The sequence below is a fragment of the Trematomus bernacchii genome, unplaced genomic scaffold, assembly GCF_902827165.1.
Source record: "Trematomus bernacchii unplaced genomic scaffold, fTreBer1.1, whole genome shotgun sequence".
In the NCBI taxonomy this organism is placed as follows: Eukaryota; Metazoa; Chordata; class Actinopteri; order Perciformes; family Nototheniidae; genus Trematomus; species Trematomus bernacchii.
Window position 1 is genome coordinate 5,475,650 of NW_022987477.1, and position 19,798 is coordinate 5,495,447.

Below are 19,798 nucleotides of genomic sequence, written 5' to 3' on the forward strand. Positions count from 1 at the left end.
AGTACAAAGTACAAAATCAGATAGAAACCCAAAAAGGTGAAACATAAAAACGAATAATATATCTAGAAAGATATATTAGTCCAACTGTTTTAATAGTAATGTAGATTACAAGAAGATACACCTTTGGGATTGTTAATTTCGACTAATTGAAAGGTTATATTTAAAATGTGTAACAGGCAGATTTTAAAGTAAATGTGTTCTTGTCTTTTGAACAGTTCTAAATTATGATTCATTTTACCAAACAGGTATTTTTTTTGTAAAATGTTTAAATAACACTAAACAATCACTTGTATCAAACATAATGAAAGCAAAGACAAATAGGACAACTGTAAAGTCGGGATAAATACGAATTCATTTATTGCATTTGAGTAAATAAACCACTTGCTATTGCAAGTTTGACACATTCATAATGAAGCTCATTCTCATTCAACTTAAAAAAAGGAAAGACAAAAAGGAAAGACAAAAAGTTTTGTGCGTATGAGCGACAGTGGAATATTAAAATGTAACATATTGTAAAGCAATATACTGCAAGGAGTTATGACATGGAAAGTAAACGTTTGATAATTTGACTGTTTAAGAGATGTATACGCTGACTGGTTGTCAAACGAACAGAAGTTCTAAATAAGAGTAAATAAAATATAAATGCATTTATAAAAAATCTGTGTTGTAAAGTATAGGTTTTCTTTTCATCAAAAATATAAACCAACAGAACAAATAGAGTAACAGAAATTAAACATTTTCTCCATGTAAGGTGTGTAAAGATAACAAGACGTGATGTAAAAAGGATGTATACTAAATGAAGTGCATTCATTCTTCTCCACTGACCACACACACACACACACACACACACACACACACACACACACACACACACACACACACACACACACACACACACACACACACACACACACACACACACACACACACACACACAACACACACACACACACACACACACACACACACACACACACACACACACACACACACACACACACACACACACACACACACACACACACACACACACACACACACACACACACACACACACACACACAACACACACACACACACACACACAACACACACACACACACAACACACACACACACACACACACACACACACACAGAAAAGCTTTGGCAGGCAGGTGGCAGACATGTTGCCTTCAAGGCTCCACGGTCTGATTAAAGTGTCTCTTTCCGTCCAGGTAAAGCATCGACTCTGTGATAAAAACACACACAAATAAACAACATTAAATATTCAGACCGGAAGGCAATCTGACAATTTAGTCACTTTTTTAAATGTTATTTTCACAGAAAGAAAGAAAAATAATGAATTCAAAGGTATTTATTTTCCTGTAACTCTCACACTTGTCTTTTTCTAGTTAAAGGTTATAAAGTATATTTTCCATTCGGTTAAAGTGTGATAGTTAGTACTGTGGGTAGACCAAGTACTCAGATATTTGACTAAAGTTATGTAGCAATTCTCTGTTAAATAAAAATCCTGCATCATAATTTAATTCAAGTATAAGTCACAAGTACCAAATTATGCTTAAAGTACAAAAAAAATACTGATATTGATGCAATAATATGCCGGTCTCTTTTATTCTGCAGCTGGTGAAGGTGGAGCTGATTTGAATACATTTCTTTACTACTTTTGTTCTTACCTCCGTATGTCATTGGAATGATGTTGGGGACTTCGCGGTCGGAGATGAAGGTGAAGTGGAAGACGTTGGTGGTGTTGTGCTGCCGGGTCAGAGGGTCGAACACCTCGCTGTGAACTCTCACCTGTATGTGATTCCCCTGTGTGTAACACACCTGAACACACACACACACACACACACACGGACACACATGAATAAATGCTGCAAAACATTTGAGTAAAATGTATATATATTTTGTATTGCCTAATACAACGCTACACATGATTTGTCTATAATACATTTGTTCATTTGGGTTTTTGTCTTGTTTTTATCCAGTGTTTCAATTGTTTTACTGCATTTTTATCACTTGCTCCTTTGCTTTTTATAACTCATCTATTGTGGTGATGTAACACCTATATTTTCTTAGTGGGTATCAATAAATAAAGTTCTTATCTTATCTTAAAGCCAGATACCTTGATAAGCCTTTTCTTATCAAGCTCCACTTTTGTGGAATCAGCTTCCAGTTTGTGTCCGGGCGGCAGACACCCTATCCGTTTTTAAGAGTGCGCTTAAGACCTTCCTTTTTGATAAAGCTTATAGTTAGGGCTGATTAGATTCAGCCCCTAGTTTTGCTGCTATAGGCTTAGACTGTCGGGGGACACCTTACTTCTTCCTTCTGTCTGTCTGTACCTGTGTACTCTCATGTTCTGAATAACCCAGCTTCCCCCAAATTTCTTTTTGGTGTCTATCTACGCCGGGATCCTGAGTCGTGGCTGAACCTGTTGCTGCGGTCCTGTGTCATGGATCCTCTATCCTGAGTCCTGATCTGAGTCCTGGACTTCGAGTCGTGGCTGAACCTGTCTCTGCGGTCCTGCCTGACTCTCATCATATTACTTCCCTGATGGCTCCCACAGGATTGTTGACATCCTCGTGGATTCATCTTCTTATTATAGACACATGCATTTCCAAACATTTGGTCTACCTATGTTGTAAATGTATTATCTTTTCAATTTACACACGGCATCTATTGCACGTCTGTCCGTCCTGGGAGAGGGATCCCTCCTCTGTTGCTCTCACTGAGGTTTCTCCCATGTTCCCCTTTAAACTGTGGGGTTTTTCTCAGGAAGTTTTTCCTTGTACGATGTGAGGGTCTAAGGACAGAGGGTGTCGTATTGTCATACTGATATTCTGTACAAACTGTGAAGTCCACTGAGACAAATGTAACATTTGTGATATTGGGCTATATAAATAAACATTGATTGATTGATTGATTGATTGATACTCTTAAGCCTTTAGGACACCTTACGCAGTTTAACCTGAATACTACCGTCTAGAAATACTGTTGAATCTACTCTAAAACAAAGAACAAATAAGAAACAATCACTTAAAGCTGCAATGTTTTGGTTAATTGGGGGAAGAAGAAACTGTAATCACAGACAACTCCTGAGGGAAATGTGTGTCTTTTAGATAAATGCTCAAATATGTTCACCAAATAGAATATAAAGCTTTAAAATGAAGATCGGAAACTGATGTCACTGCAGGATTTCCTCAAAGTCACTGATCAGATGTAAAAGATTCTCTGACCTGAGATGAGAGCAGCAGCAGTGATCCGATCTCCACGGGTTTCTGGAAGAGGATGTCATCAACCGCCATCAGGCTGGGGCGACATCCTCTGCAGCACACACACACACATTAACATCTTGCAGGAAAGAAACATTTTGCTTTTAGACATTATTTTCCTAAAAGTCTCTAAACTCTCACCCAAAGGAGCAGGCGTTGGCCCAGCCCAACTCGTACGCTTTCCTCATCAGAAAACCTCCAAAAATCCTGTTGAAGATGTTCCTCTCCTGCTCGACACACACACAGAAAAACAGACATTTAGAAGTGGAAACTCTTTAAAATATTTTGTAAGATTACGGAGAATAAATGAAGGACACAAAACAAAAAACTGGGTAAATTATAAGGAAAACTGACCACTATAATACATATTTAAATATCTATTTTTCTTATGTAATTGTGGCTGGTGGATTTCAAGATTCCCCAAATCCTCTATTAAAAATATGAATAGGTTACATGAAAAAATAGGGACATCATACTGAATAATTAGACAAATATGAGAGAAAATAGGAGGAAATCTGGCCACTATAATAAGTATTTAAAATGTTATATTTGTTATAAAATACTTTTCTGATGTAAATGTTTCTGGTGTACTTTAAGATTAACAGTGTTGAAATCAAATGTGAGAAGCAAAATCAAACACAAAGCTCTGTCAAAGGATTTGTTGGTAGAACTTTTTTTCTATTAGGGATATAAAGCTTTATGTGTATTTATCCACCTGAGGATGGCAGATCTCCAGTCCTTTCAGTTTTGCGTCTTCCATCCACACAGAGTTCGGAGGCAGGAGTCTGCTGCGGAAACTGACCGTCCTGCAAAACACACACAGCAAGATGTTTAATAGAATACATCTTATAGTAACATGCAAAACACCTTTCATAACTATCTAACATCGTAAACACAACCTTGCATTAAACATGGATGTTGTTACAGTACAGACACTTTTGCAGTTGAAAAGTAGAATGTTTTTAAAGTATAGAAACGTCCTACTTTTCGTTCAAGTTTCTGCCTTTTTCCACAGAGTGTTTTTCCTCTCAGTGTTTCCATCTTACTTTGTGTCGAGGGTGTTGAGGAACAGACCGTGGACGATCTTCCTCTCTTCGTCTGTCGGCGCCACCTTCAGCAGCGAGGCCGTGCTCAGCTCCACACGGCGCACTTTATTCGCTGGAAAACACAAAGTATATCACAACAAATGTTGGTATAAAGAGAGGAGCATTCGTTATCTTAATATCAGGTTATTTAATGTTATATTACCTTCTCCTTCCTGGAAAAGTTTCTCTTCCTCTGGACCTTCTGGCTTCAGCGGGTTTACATAAGCTGCCCTGAAATGAATAAAAGCAGCGACACAGATTCAATTGTGTTATATCACATTTTACCAGAGGTTGAAAGTACAATTAGTCATGTATAGTACTCAAGTATCATTTAAGGTACAACTTTATACTCTCTTACTCTAAATGAGTTATTTTTTACTGCTCTTTTTTTTAAGGACTTACTGCACTCTTTATAAAACGACTTTGTGACCTACCTCTTGTTTTCTGGATCGCGGGCCACCATGACAAAAGTTGCATCCAGAATCGGGGAATAAGCTCCATTTTGGTACTGAAAAGGAAATCACATTTTGAAAGAAATATGTTTAGTATATCAGAATTCATACGTGGAAGAACTGTGCAGTTTTACAGAGGTAGCATTGTGCAGACATTTCAAACTAATCAAACACTGTTATAATACTGCTTTCTTCTTTTTTCTTTGTATAAAAATGAAAAAAAAGACCTTGAATAAATGTTTGATTTTTCCATATTTTTGCTGACATGCCTTTTTAGGCCTTCTTAGGTTGTTTAATATCGCCATCACATTTATGAATTAATTTATTCAAATAATAAATAATTTACAGTGATGGTGTGTGTGTGTGTGTGTGTGTGTGTGTGTGTGTGTGTGTGTGTGTGTGTGTGTGTGTGTGTTCGGGGTCTGGTCTGACTGGCCAGATCTCAATGACCTCTGCAATCGGACTGGAGTCCAGCTGAAATGGACAAGACTCAACACACAGACTGAAGTCCCCGTCTCTGATGAACTGATCACAGACCCCAGTGTGGTTGTGAAGGCCGACATCACAACACCTCAGGAAGAGACTGTGGAACTGCACCGAGACTCTGCAAGGAGGGTTCTGCTCAGCATGAAGCAGTCTGAGATCAAGCAGCACTGGTGTGGACTCAGATTACAGGGAAAGCTAGCCTGTTTGGGGTTTGCTGACCACTCAGTCTCACACTCAGTGTTTAAGAACGCCGCTGTTGGTGAGGATGTTCTGACATTTACCATCAAAGCAAGACTGCAGGTATAACCCACTAAGTACAATCTGTCCACCTGGTACCCTCACATTCACACTCCATTCTGTTTAAACCACCAGGATTCACAACAACACCGAGAATCCATTGCACACATAACAAATGGATGTAATGCATACAAACGCCTGTACATAGCCCGTCATGACCGTATTGTGGACATTGTGTCTGATGCGGTACAAAACATCTTACCATCTAGCGCAGCAATGTACAAGCACACTAGAGTGTTACCAGAATGGTTTGGTTTTACCAATGATGTCTTTGCTAACATCCCAAATACACCTGATGTTGTTTTTGTTGACACCAACCACAGGGAGGTGCTAATATTAGAAGTAGGCTGTGCCTTTGACCTGTACATGGACCAGGCTTTCCAGGACAAGTATATCAAATACCAACCACTGCTCCATGTCATAACCAGCTTTGGGTACAAGTGTAGATATAGCATACTCATATTCGGAAGTCTTGGCCATGTATATAAATACACCATGATTGGTCTGAGAATTGCTGGAATGTCAAAAAGAAAAGCCAAATATTGCTCTGTTTCAGCTATTATTGGCAGCTTAGCCGTGTGGAGAAGGAGATGCTATGTGTTCCCCTAAGTGTTCTGTGCTGCTTAGCCCCGATATATTTGATTCCCTGTCTTATGTAATATAATTTGTGGAACCAAATAAAGTATTCAAGTGTGTGTGTGTGTGTGTGTGTGTGTGTGTGTGTGTGTGTGTGTGTGTGTGTGTGTGTGTGTGTGTGTGTGTGTGTGTGTGTGTGTGTGTGTGTGTGTGTGTACCTGTGACATGTGCATCTTGGCTTCAATAGAAGTCTTTCCCACCCACGTCACATGACCGCTGAACTTGATGTCGCAGTCAGGGTAGATGATGTGCTGCCTCATGTCTGTACAATTATAAACAACAACAACAACAACATGAAAAAGTCTCAAGTGTGAACTACAGAGTTTAAAATAATCATGTAAGGGTGCGTTCAAAACATGCACATTTGCAAAGGTGGGTATTTTATGTTTGGACAAATATTCTCTGTCTTCCTTAGATAACTGTGATGTTTATAAAACCAAATAAGGTGGGAAGCAATGATTAACTCTCACCAATCTTATCCACCAGGGCGGTGACGATGGACAGAGGGGTTTTCTTCAGAGCCGGATTGTAGGTGTGAGAGTAAGAGATGAGGACTGAGGAGGAGAACAGGAGAACACGTGTTTAAGAGCAAATTAGAGAATGGTTCCCTAATTATTGTTAAATTAATGAGAAGATTGACTTTTTATAAAGGATAGGTCATTTTATTTATATAGCACATTTCAATACAAAACTTAGGAAGTTAAGTTTCATAGTAATACCTGCTAAACTGTCCAAATCCTCCAGGATCCGACCAAACCTGCAAACAGACACAAGTTAGAGGATGTACGTCTGTGTGTGTGTGTGTGTGTATGTGTATGTGTATGTGTATGTGTGTGTGTGTGTGTGTGTGTGTGTGTGTGTGTGTGTGTGTGTGTGTGTGTGTGTGTGTACCTGACAGTGTTGTGGAAGGTGAGGTATTTCTCCCTGAGCTGTGGCTCTGAGCCCAGAGGCAGGTGAACCTCCAGCCTGCTGTCCTTCATCCTCTTGAGGGGGAGGTCGTCCTGAGACTTGGCCAACATGTCGGAGAGCGACAGGCGCTCAGACATGGCCTGCTGGTGGTCGCTGCACACGAGATTATCACACAGATTGTTTCTTGACTTTTCAATACTTCTTACTTTGTTTGTCGTGCATAGTATGCATTCTCTTTAAACATTGTACTGTTTCTCTTTTGCAGACAAGACACAATAGCAAACAATCTTGGCCCGACAAAGCCAAACGAAACAAAACAATACAGATATTATTCTGTGTTTTGGACGCTTTGACACAAATGGTTCAGTACCTCCAGTTTGTGGAAGCTCCCACGATTTCTCTCAGCCTGTTTCTCACTGAAAAACACAGGGGGGGAAAATCAGACCTCCTATGTGTGTGCGTAAGCGTGTGCGTGTGCGTGTGTGTTTATCAGAGCAGGTGTTCTGCAGCGAAAGCACCAAGAGTTCAAGGCCATTTGTCTCTGGGAAAAACAATGATGCGGTTTCACTTTAAGTTTGCAGCTGAAGCCTCTCGGAAACAAGTTGTGTCATTTTCAGCCGACACGATGTGTTTACATTTCACACAAGATTTCTATTAAAGCGTAATTATGTGCTTTACTATTTCTTAATCTTATAGGTCTTTAGGTTTCATATTTACATGAACCACTCTTACAAAAATAGCGGGATCTGATTATGAATTTAACCGTATGATGTCTGTTATTCCTACTTGACGGCTTCAGCTTTTAGAGGGCCAAACAGTGAGACAATATAAAACCACAGAAGAAAAAGCATTTAAATATCATGTGGGAACCAGCTGCAACAGAATACTGAAGCTCGGTGCAACATAGAGAAGAACAACAAGACTAAATCTTAACTAAAGGTGCACAGTAAGAACCACTGAAACAAGATTAGCTTCAGGTAAAGAGAAGGATGTTCAGTCAGTCACCATGCAGGAGGAAATGACGTGCAATTAGAGAAATCACTGTGGAAGCAATAGTGTAGTAGTGTTAAATATGATTCGTCGTGGTTTACCAACACACCATTAGACACGTGCAAAAGTGGGTTTCCTGTGGAGAAAACAAAAATGATTTTAAAGGTGCAGGATATGGCTGGATGTCTGGGGATTTCACACAGAAAGGAAATATGGCACCATGAAGTATTTTGTTTGATTTATTTCATCAGACGCCTTCGCATCTGCTGCAATAAAATAGCTGCAACATGTTATGTATTGATTCACAGATGTGGAAATAACTGCAGTTGAAAATGTTTGCATGTTTATTTCATCCAAAATTATAGCCTTGCTGATGTTTCTGGATTGGATTTACTAATTTTATTTTTTAAATGAAAATGTCTATATCAATACAGTTTGAGTTGATTTGGATTACTATCTGTAAAGTCCCATTACACAAGAGTAAACATGAACTGAAGTTGGATAAATTATCCGCAAAAAAAAGTGATATAAATAACTAAGCGTGTGGGGCACTTTCACCTCCTTCATCATGTTGCATCAACATGTATCGGCATATTACAACAGTAAACAGCAAAGTCCAACAAGTGGTTATATAATGCGGTTGGCCCCAGAAAAGCTGCTCGTTTTCACTTGTTCGACTATCTGGGACACCATGTTCTTACCTAAAGGTGACGTAGAGGCATTTGTGTGCCTTATAATCTGAATTAACGTGTTATTTTGTAATTGTATTTTAGAAAATCCTGAGATGGTGACAGATCTAAAACCAGGTCAACACTAGAATTCAAAGTATGTACAACCAGACATGTCTTTATTGATTCAACTAAGTGGGGGGGGTTAATCCCTTGTACAGGGAGCATGGTTGTTGTCCTACCTTCAGCCATGTCGGGCGCCTTGCCCTGCTTCAGCACGGCCCCCCCGCTAAATGACCTGGAGGTCAAAGACGCGGTCGACCGCAGGAGCAGGAACCTGAAAGGATAAATGAGGACATGAGAAAAAAATGATAAACAAATTTGACCTTAAGGCTGAGGAGTCCAGTTACATCCACACGCATCCTTTTCTAAATATAACTGTCATCCAACCTGTATTTAATCCTGGTATTCAACAGTGAACAGCTGAGCAGGCAGAGAGACAGATAGACAAAAAGACACATAGACTGTCCCTGCCTGTAGGGCTGCTCAATAAATCGTATTTTAATCGCAATTACGATTTTGGCTTGCAACGATTATGAAAACAACATAATCGAAATAAAACGATTATTTGTATTTATTTATTTAATTTTTTTAATTTTTTATTATTTATTTTTGTATTGGTTTTTCAGTTGAATTATACTTAAAGCTCAGGGTAATCAACTGTTAAAAACATACTGTACACATTTTTCTTTTCAATAAATGGATGTTTTCAAAGTAAATGGATAATCGTTTTTAATAATCGTGATATCAATTATTGACCCAAATAATCGAGATTATGATTTTTGCCATAATCGAGCAGCCCTACCTGCCTGCTGCATGAAACTTGTGGTTTTGACAAAGATTACATTTAAAATGCTTTATTGTCATATTTACAGTACAGGGAAGTAGAACATCTTACAATATACAGAACTTACGGTATCAAAAATAAATACAATAGTGCAAAATACATTATGCTGTAAGTAACATTCAGGAATAAGTTAAATATATATATATATATGTATACATTGAGAAATCTGCTCAATCTTTTTCCACAAGAAGCACAACAGTAAAAGTTACAAAGAAGTTAATCCAGCCGTTATTCTTGCGTGATAAAGTGATAATACCTTATAACTTCATTCTTACTACTAGAATACTTTTACTCCATTGTAGTTCAGATACAAATATTACACTTACAGTTAACATTTAGGAATCTTGACAAAAAATATATAATGTCATTAATTCTGTAAAGTATCTTCTGATGGTTACACTGCAGAAAAATATTTTAGACACACTACATGAGTTAATAAAATATAGTTCATATTAAAGACTTAAAACTCCATAAGCCTGGAGATCAAGAAGACACTTTTTATACCCTAAATAAATTGCTGTGCAGCATTTGAAAAAACAAAGTGGATATGCAAATATAAACTAAATCATATCATTCATTATATCCCAAAATATATGAACTAGTTTGATCTGCCATTGTAACTTACAGTGGAGTTGCAGGGAAAAGCCTATTTCTCTATTATGAAATATTTGGTGTTAAACCTTATACTATATGGGTGCTTTCTTTCTGACAGTGGTATGAACTTGACACACCCTATATACACATAATGACTCCCCACCCAGTTTGGGCCTGGTGAAATATTCCCAGGAGAAGCTGATATATTTACTGAAATGAAATAAACCAAACTAGCCCCAGTGCCTCACACACAAATGCATCATTGACACATGTAGGTTAAAAAGCTGTTTAGCATTCCTGGGATTCATTTGACTGTAGATATGCTAACGGTTAGCAACAGCATCAACAGAACTTTGAGCCACGTTTTTAACCACACTGACCTCGGTGAAAGCATTGTAGTTTCCCGGGTGGCACCGTGAACGGTTCAGGGGACTAACAAATCGGGTTAGTTCGGTAAAAAAGGAGAAAAGTGACAGATTTTCTTTCCAGGGTACTGCGGTGCCAAGGTACCAGGGCAAGTCAGGACTACCAGAACAGCTTCCGGGTTGGTGTTTGGCCCCGCCCACTGCAGGAGGACGCAAGAAGTACTTTATCACCCTGAGTTCAGCCTGCCAGGAGATCACCCGTGCCAGGCAGATACATCACTGTGGAGACATCTATACTGCGTTTGCACCATTCAATGTTATTGACTGAAAAGAGTTGCCCTAAAGGTGTGTAAATTACTCTTGATTAATAGAAGGAAAACAAATCGTCACTGTTTAATCGTGCAGGAAGAATTTAGAGATGTAAGTGAACTAGAAATAGCAATAACACACTGTATGAAACATATTTAATAAGTAGAAATCCCACACATAAAACTTGTTTTAAGTAAAAGTATACATTTAAAGTTTTTAGATCTTAACCATAGACTGTATATATAAAGATCTTTACCCATGCTTTAGTATGGACTAAAAATTAAAATACCTCAAACTCTGATGGACTGTATATGCATATACACAATATTGGTTCACACTGTTGTACATTGTAATTTATTCATAAGTTCCAAGTTGGGTCAGTAGTATGGGCAGAATGTATTACTATGTATTTCCTGTCATTGTTTAACACACCTTAAAGTATATTGAGTAGTATTTAATAACCTTTCAGCACGTAAAACATTCTACAAATATTATTCTTGTTCACACATAACTTGTGTTGCTGTTTACCTTTTCACACTTCATGTCAGGTAGCGATGCAAAACTCTTACTTCAAATAGGTAGTCAAATATTGTAGTTTTACTCCACAAAATGTATTTGACACTTTGTAAGATGCAAGATTCACATTAGATAAATTATCATTTATTATTTGTATGTTGAGGTAATTAAAAGGAGCACCACCTTTACCAGCTGCAACATTTAGGGGCAAACAAATCGTTGAAAAAATAATATAATAAATGACATTATTCTGGATCATATGTATGCATGGTACTTCATGGATATTTGTATGCGTTGGTGTGGTTTATATAGTATCAAAATATGTGAACATTACAACTTTCTTTTTTTTGTTGCAAATACTTTTTAGATTTGTCATACTTTACTCTAATTTGTTAGCATTTCTACATTGTGCTATAACTTAAGCTACTTCTTCCACCAAGTAAAAAACACCCGACAAGATCTTTTGACCGAACTAGAACCTACGCTTCACGTGAGCATTCCTTGAGTCCTGATTGGCTAAACAAACTGGCAGACTGTGACGCTGATTCGTCAGAAATATGATAGGTTGGGAACTGACCAACCACATTCCAGCGCGAGCGGGGTATAAAAGTCCCGATGTAAACAAAGGAAGCGGCAGTTAAACGGCAGCGACCCAGCCGAGGGTGATAACTACTGGATGACCTTCTTGTTTCGTCTAATGCGTCCGGACCAGAGACTGACTGTTGGGAAAAGGCTACTCTGAAGCGAATGAAGAAACAACTAATCTTTCACTTCACATACAGAGGACTTCTAAGAAAAAAGAGTAAAAGAAGAAAATGGATTATAAATTACGAAAGGCTGAACCCAGGGACGTGTCTGACATATTACGATTGGTGAAGGTAGGCCAAGGACCACCATACACATCTAACAGTCGCCGAAGGATTGAACTAGCCAGCTAGCTAACTGTTAGGTAGCAGTGACATTCACATCTACTCTATTCTACCGGTATTTCCGACGATATGAAAGCCAGACGACGCTTTAAACACGATGAATCACCGTCTGGAGGATGTCCGAGTGAGATTAGTTTCGGTGGTCTTTGTTTACAGCATGGAGACTCGTATCCGGGTTCCTAAATAGTCTTACCTACAGCTTAAGTTCTTACGGAGGTCAATGTCATGTTACGGTTGTCTAACTATACCTAATGGGATGACATCAATAACACAACAAGGGCTACAGGTGATGAGGGTTGTACTGTTGTTTCGAGTAATATAGCTAAGAGAATATTAGGAAAATGTCCACCAAAAAGAGGGCACGTTTTGTCTGACCTACGGACCAAATCACATATATTACTTGTCAAACATAGCTGCATGCATTCAGCTGATAAGCACTTAACCATAACTGTTTGAATCAACAACTATTAGTCATAATATGAAGCATAACTGGTATTTAAGCAGTTAAAGGTATTGATTTTCTATATATTTGAAAAAATTGTTTATACACCCAAAAGTAAGGTAAAACAACAGTGTTGACTTGCCTGTTATGCCTAGAAAAGTTCTTAAAAGAACAAGGGATGCTTATGTCATCATTGTGAGTTATAAAAAGTAATGAGACTATCGTTTTCAGATGTTTTGAACTTAGTTTCCTTACTTTATATCACATGCTTTGTGTTTTTCTTGTCCTAGGAACTTGCTAAGTATGAAGAGATGGAGGACCAGGTCACACTGACTGAAAAAGGTGACTTTTTAAAGTTCTCTTCATCAATCTATTCACATAACTATCAGTGTTGTTCCCCTGAGGCTTAAGGTGTAATTTGCTTGCAGAACTCCTTGAGGATGGTTTTGGTGACACCCCGTTTTACCACTGCATCATCGCTGAGCTCCAAGGAGAGAACAGCAGTGACGGTAAGAACACCCTGCTGCTTCTCATAACAACTGAAACACACACCCCCCCTCCCATGGCTTGACCTTGAGTTACCTCACAGAGAAGCCGTCCCCAGAGAGAAATAGATACAGATATGTGTTTAATAAAGAATGCTGTTTCTTTTGTCTGCAACTTAAGTTTTGGATGTTTACATATACTCCCTTTTCAAAGTGTAATCTCAGTTTCTTCAGAGTTGAATTCCCTGACTTTTCTCAGTTCACAGTTATGACTCGCTGCTTCCTCCACCTGCACAGACCGACAGTGTGAACCTAAACTCTGTACAGCGTGTACTTCCTGTTTTTGTACAACAACTTCAGATCACGAGCAGAAACGGCATTTAGATGTTCTACTTTAGTAAACATACAAATACAACAATTTATATATATACTTTATAATACTCCACTGAAAGTAAACTCGAGCATTATTATCTAAATGTACTGATACGTTTCAAAGTAAAAGTACTGGTCTTGCATTAAAACAGTTTGCTTAAAAAATGATTGTATTTTTGAGCTGATCATATGCTTCTTATAATGTACAATGTTCTGCTGTAACACGTGACCACAGCTGTTCAACAAATGCATTACATTGCATTTGGCTGACGCTTTTATCCAAAGCGACTTACAATAAGTGCATTCGACCAAGAAGATACAAACTTGAAGAAAACAGAATCATATAAGCGATAGTCGAAGTATAAAGTAGCTTCAAATGGAAATGTATATCATGTTTAATTTGATGCTGCATCAGATAAAGTTTTTTAACTTCCAGGTATTTTATTCATTTATAATGATTTGTTTACATAATTTAGCTTAACCTGTTAGCCAGGAGTTCTTCCCAGAATATGGCGGAAGTAAATGAGCCATAAACTTCCCAGGTAATTGCATCACTAAGAACCCAGCATAAACAAAAGACTTTACCCAGAGAGGGCATTCACAAGAAGAAAACTATTGCATATGAAACTTGTATGCCTAAAACTCTGCTATGCATTGCATTCTGTGCACTACAATGCATAAGGCCACAGCAAGTAATGTCCATTCATGCAACTGTATGTACTACTCATAATATAAATATAGGAATGTCAGTATAAATGTAAACTTATATGGATACTTACCCCTCTCCTCACTGTGTGCAGACGGGAAGGTGGTGGGTTTCGTCATGTACTACTTCACGTATGACCCCTGGGTCGGCAAACAGCTATACCTGGAGGAGTTCTACGTGATGGACGAGTACAGAGGTAAGGGAAAATAACTGCTCATCATTCAGCATTTCATTATCTCGTCAGCTGCTTTTTTTTTTTTTTTTAAATTAATGAGCTCTCTCTGTTCTTTCTCTCCAGGAATGGGCATTGGCTCCGGGCTTCTGCGCCACCTCAGTGATGTGAGTATGTTTACTGACCAGAGATACATTGAGTTGCAATGGTGCACATTTTCCATTTGAATGTTTAAAAACCTGAGAAAATGCGAGGAAGTCCTGGAAAAATAGCATCATATTAAAACATTTTCTTCATTGCTCCACACAGAATGTAAGCTTCCTGACAATAATGCATCTAAATGTCATATTTCCATAACGTTTTTATACATTTAATAGGCAGACATTTTATTTTATCAAGCTGTTAATGATCTGTTCTCTCGCAAGTGCAATGAAAGGAAGAAAAAATGATGGTTTGAATGAAATAAAACACCCAGTGAGATGAGAAAAATACAAATATTTCGGTATATTTTCCTGTCAAATAACTTATTTTAGTACAGAAAACTACTCCATTTGTAATGTTTGTGTTTCCCCTTTTTTTTTTTTAATCTGTTTTCTCGTCAGACTTTTATAAGTACACATGTTAACTGTAATCCCTGTTTCTCTTGCAGCTGGCGATGAATACGCGCTGCACTGGCATGATGTTTGTGGTGGCCGAAAACAACGAGCCGTCCATCCAGTTCTACAAGCTGCGCGGCGCCGAGGATCTCTCCCAGGAGGAGGGCTGGAGGCTCTTCAGGTTCAGCAAAAACAGCCTGGTGAAGATGGGCACGCCAGCGGAGGAGTGACGGAGGAAGAGGAGGAGGAGGCTGATGGAGACAGAGATCAGTCACCTCGCTCCACTCAGAGTTCAGCTTTTTAAAAAGGGGAATTGTGTTTCACAGTAATGTTTCTGTTTGTATTTCACAATACGAGTAAGCCTTTTGTTTATCGCTAATATGTAGCTCTGAATCACTTATTGTAACCTCTTTTATGTTGGTCTTACTGCGTTTGATTGCAGAAACACTTAATATGACTAAAGTTTGAAATAAAACTAACTTTTCAAACATGGTCTCATGCTTTAAACTTTTCTTTAAACGCCTTTTAAACTATGCCAGTTTAATAATATTTGTTTGACTCATTTTCAAACTGCAGCTGTCACTTTACATTGGGAAGTTTAACACTAGATTATACACTGTCTTGAACATAGTACTACAAGTTTTAAGACATGATCAATGTTACATTTATCCTTAAGCGTATAAAAATGACCTAGATCTTAAAAGTTTATCATACAAATGTGGCTTTAAACTGGATGAGAAGTCAATTCACGCCAGCTTCCAGCAGACACGTAAGACATTACATGTTAGACGCTTTTATCCAAAGCGACTTACATACTCAATACTGTGGACAATCCCCACAGGAGCAATTTGGGGTGAAGTGTCTTGCCCAGAGACACAACGACATGCTGACTGCAGTGGGGTTTGAACCTGTGCTACCCTGATCCGAACACCAACGCACTAGCCCACTGCGCCACAGCCTCACAGTAAGATTTTTTTTTTTTACACATTCTAATGCGGATATGTTCAGTTTCAGTTAAATGTACACAGGGGTCAGTGTATTTCCTGTGTTTGCACCGCCTACTGCCACATCAACTTAGAGGGTGAACAAATGGTCTCAAAGTTGTGTATATATGTAGCTCTGAAACTGGACATACTGATGTTCCCACTGATGGATCCTTTAAACAATGTGCAGATAAACAGTTAAACCTCATGTTGCTACTCCCTTAGTGGGGAAACACAGGAACGTGATGTTTGTACTGAACAAAGATTGATATATTTTTTGCTACTTTGGCAGTTTTTTCACACGCAGCGCACATGTGACAACTGGATATTTTCAACGAGAGTTTTAAAGATTTGAGGAAGTTCAAAACTGTTTTGTAGTGGGGTTCCTTTTTGTTCCTCTTGGAAGTCTGTAGTCATGGTTTTATCACATGCATTTTATTCCTGCTGACATACCTTTGGTTAGGATCCAGCTGATTTTGCGTCTATTCGGTTAGTCATCATTGCAGTTGAATAAATATAAAAAACTTGACACACTTGCATCTAATCTATATTATATAACTTATCTTTCCTCATTACTATTGCTGCCATGACACCTGATAAGATAGTTCTTATTTTATCATGTATTTAGAAATAGAAGTTTGGTATATTATTAGATTTGATACATTTTTAAGTACTTTATTGATCCCTAACTTTTTGTTACAGCAGCATCTTACCTAGGCATTTGACATTAGTTAAAAATAAAGTGTTAATATAAATATCAACAGTAGTAGTAATAGGTAATTATATTGTGTTCAGATTTTTGAGGGTCATTTAAAAAGCAAAACAGTAATTTAAGGTTATCGTTTATTCTAACTTCTATGTATTTATAGTATGTATTCATTAGATACTACATAAATATATAACTTTTGTGCAAATGCTTAATAAACTGCTGCTGATTTAACACAAGAATTTACCAATGTTGGATCCAAAAAGTAAATTCCTCTTTGTCACCTCATCCTGCTTTAAAAAACTGTATAAAACATGTTAATGGGTATAATTGGTTTTAAATTAAGTTCCTTTAAACCCACATCAACATTGGGAGGGTTCAAATAGCAGAGGAGAGTTGCATCATATCCTCTGCAGAAACATTACATCACGGGTCAAGAGATAAATCAGAACCAGAGGGAGAAAGGGAAGAGGAAATGAGATTAAAGGGAAACATTCCCCCCCACACACACAGCTCTGGTTTTTCTCTGGACGGGCAGCTGACGATGGTTGAATGCATCATCACGAGCCAGACAAAAAGTGAAGAAATATAGAGGAATTGAGACATTTATACTGGGGGGGGGGGGGGCTTACTCCAGTAGCTCCTTTTAATGTTGTAGTACTTTATACACGATCTGACAAGTTCAGAGGATCTTTGTGTTCATTTTGTTTATCCTTCTAGTAATTTCTTATTTATTTTTTGTCATTTCTTTTATACATTTGGTATCATTTTTATGATTGATAAAATCATGATTTATCTTTATGTCAATTAATTTATTTGGTACTTAATATTTATTTTGTATCTATTTATATATTATTACGTATGACACACTTACTCACACAACACACTTTCATGCATGCACACATGGGGTGTTTCTCAATGTCGAGGACGCTTCCTTGGTAGCACATGTCTTCCGAGTCACTTGCTTCAGAAGCGAGGCAAGAATCCTTCCTAGCCTCGGAAAACGAAGAATTGTGGAACAGGCTAACAGGCTAACAGGTATGCGTCATATGCGAGGCCCCGCCTTAAATGGAGCGCGATTTCCGCCAAAGATTTGGAAATTGGTCTGTGCGCAAAGCATTGTGGGGATTTTAAGACCGCGGAGTCTACACATGTGCAGCCTCGAAATTTCTCGCTACGAAGTACGCCGGTGTTGTGTCAAATTATGCACCCCCGTCGTGAAATGCACCCCCTGGCCTGCCGTAAAAAGCACCCCCCCAAAAAAGATGCTTCTATTAATCCCACCCTCAAGCACTTTGGAGGGTATAGTTGTAGGACTAGTACCAATAAATGGAGCACGTTTCATGTATGTGACACATTTATTGTCAGAGATAGAAGGGGTGCATATCGTGGCAACCAGGCTGTTCATAAAAAGCACCCCCCTAAATAAAAATGTTTCTATTAATCCCACCCTCAAGCACTTGATGTAAAAATAATATACATTGTAAAGCACAAGTACAAGCACAAGTATACAGACAGGACGTCACAATAAAAAATAAAAAAATTAACTGAAATAAGTGACGAATGAATGCAAAATCCAGGATTCGACAACCCAACCATCAAAAAGACAACATAGAATAGCGGACTGTTGGAGTCGGGAGGGCTGATCATTTATTCCGGCAAATGACTCAGACCTACTAATTGACCTAATAGAAGTTATTGAGTCTATGTAAGTTTACTGCTTGGCTCAGATCCACCAACGTCAGCAAGATCTCACCTCTATTAACTCCTGAAGAACCAGGTTCAATTAACAGCTGTTTCAATTCAGACGACCCGCTAAATCAAGACACCTCCTCCATACCCATATTTGTGGAAACTGGGCATGGCCTCTGATGTACAGGACTGGACATGACCAGACATATTCTATGGCTATGGCATAAGACACACCTTCCCATGTTTGTGTAAAAAGGTCACAACCTCTAGTGTGCAGGACTTGCAAAATATTATTCTCGGCTATGGCACAAACACCTTTTTGGGGCCTCAGTCTATTTCTCCTTAAGTCAGGAGCCCCCCTCCCTGTGTACTGCTGTGAGGGAAGAGGGAAGAAACTGTCTCCTCTCTTATCAGTGACACCCATAAACCATAATAGGCCTTACACACTCAATTTAACAAACTACTTGTGTTTTGTTTATACTGTAAATATAGAAAACCATAACATATGAAGCATTTTCATTGTGGGTTATACAAGAATATAATTGATTATATTTGATTATAATTAACTTTCGTTTTAAGTATTCAACCTAATATGGAGATCTCAACAGGACTATACATTAAAATGCGCGTTCCCGTGTCAAGGGGTGCATTTCACGACGGGGGTGCATAATTTGACACAACACCGGCCTCGGTAGAATTCCAAGTATGCTGAACATTGGAACAGTCCTTCGGCGGCACTCAATGACGTGGTACAGTATGCTTGAAATAGTGGCTCTGGAGCAGCCTTCCTCGACATTGAGAAACACCCATGTACACCTTAAATACTCCCACAAAAAAAAACATCAAAGAAGAAAAGATGTGTCCTTTTCAGAATCCAGATTTATTTCCATCGCAATAAGATAAAACCTTGTACAGTATATACAGCGCATGATTAGACATGGACAACACACACATTTAGCTCGTTAATTATTATACATCATTTTATTTGGCCCTTTACTGTAACAAGTACGTTTTATCAGCATCAACTGCGACGTGAAAACATCCGGGGGAATAAATATGTCGACATGAATAATTTTTTTTATGTATACTGTTGTAAGCTGCACTTGACACAACGACAGCTCTTCAAAGCTGCACGTATAATGTTCATAATAATAAAAATAACTTCATCATGCAAAGAAAAGGCAAAAAATAGTTGGTCATTTTGAGAAAAGTGCAACAAAAAAATCCATC

General features: G+C 38.3%; 2 protein-coding genes across 4 annotated transcripts; one reads left to right on the top strand and one right to left on the bottom strand.

Moving 5' to 3' along the window:
• Window positions 1–329: 329 nt before the first annotated feature.
• Window positions 330–10,849, bottom strand: acot9.1 (acyl-CoA thioesterase 9, tandem duplicate 1). 3 transcript variants are annotated; one of them, XM_034145261.1, is made up of 17 exons: window positions 10,676–10,849; window positions 9,037–9,131; window positions 8,236–8,262; window positions 7,507–7,552; window positions 7,119–7,289; window positions 6,947–6,984; window positions 6,698–6,781; window positions 6,386–6,489; window positions 4,791–4,864; window positions 4,520–4,587; window positions 4,318–4,429; window positions 3,987–4,077; window positions 3,413–3,498; window positions 3,236–3,323; window positions 1,676–1,826; window positions 1,138–1,230; window positions 330–857 (listed from the first exon to the last, which is right to left on the bottom strand). In XM_034145261.1, the coding sequence occupies exons 1-16, from the start codon at window positions 10,687–10,689 to the stop codon at window positions 1,175–1,177; spliced, it is 1,305 nt and encodes a 434-aa protein (XP_034001152.1). In that variant the 5' UTR covers window positions 10,690–10,849; the 3' UTR covers window positions 330–857; window positions 1,138–1,174. The 3 variants fall into 3 exon arrangements, with proteins under 3 accessions (XP_034001152.1, XP_034001172.1, XP_034001162.1); XM_034145281.1 differs by having other exon boundaries at window positions 330–861; XM_034145271.1 differs by having other exon boundaries at window positions 330–867.
• A 1,261-nt stretch (window positions 10,850–12,110) lies between these two features.
• Window positions 12,111–15,680, top strand: LOC117494392 (diamine acetyltransferase 1-like). The gene is made up of 6 exons (XM_034145293.1): window positions 12,111–12,363; window positions 13,147–13,198; window positions 13,285–13,365; window positions 14,514–14,615; window positions 14,718–14,758; window positions 15,241–15,680. The coding sequence occupies exons 1-6, from the start codon at window positions 12,301–12,303 to the stop codon at window positions 15,415–15,417; spliced, it is 516 nt and encodes a 171-aa protein (XP_034001184.1). The 5' UTR covers window positions 12,111–12,300; the 3' UTR covers window positions 15,418–15,680.
• The last annotated feature ends 4,118 nt before the right edge of the window (window positions 15,681–19,798 follow it).

Bases quoted from the DNA above. Each gene is read 5' to 3' on its own strand.
- acot9.1 (XM_034145261.1), bottom strand. The intron at 6,985-7,118 runs GTACACACACAC...GTCTGTTTGCAG, and splicing joins ACCTTCCACAACACTGTCAG to GTTTGGTCGGATCCTGGAGG. The intron at 6,782-6,946 runs GTATTACTATGA...TCTCCTCCTCAG, and splicing joins GGATTTGGACAGTTTAGCAG to TCCTCATCTCTTACTCTCAC.
- LOC117494392 (XM_034145293.1), top strand. From the start codon at position 12,301: ATGGATTATAAATTACGAAAGGCTGAACCCAGGGACGTGTCTGACATA. The intron at 12,364-13,146 runs GTAGGCCAAGGA...TTCTTGTCCTAG, and splicing joins ACATATTACGATTGGTGAAG to GAACTTGCTAAGTATGAAGA. The intron at 14,616-14,717 runs GTAAGGGAAAAT...CTTTCTCTCCAG, and splicing joins CGTGATGGACGAGTACAGAG to GAATGGGCATTGGCTCCGGG.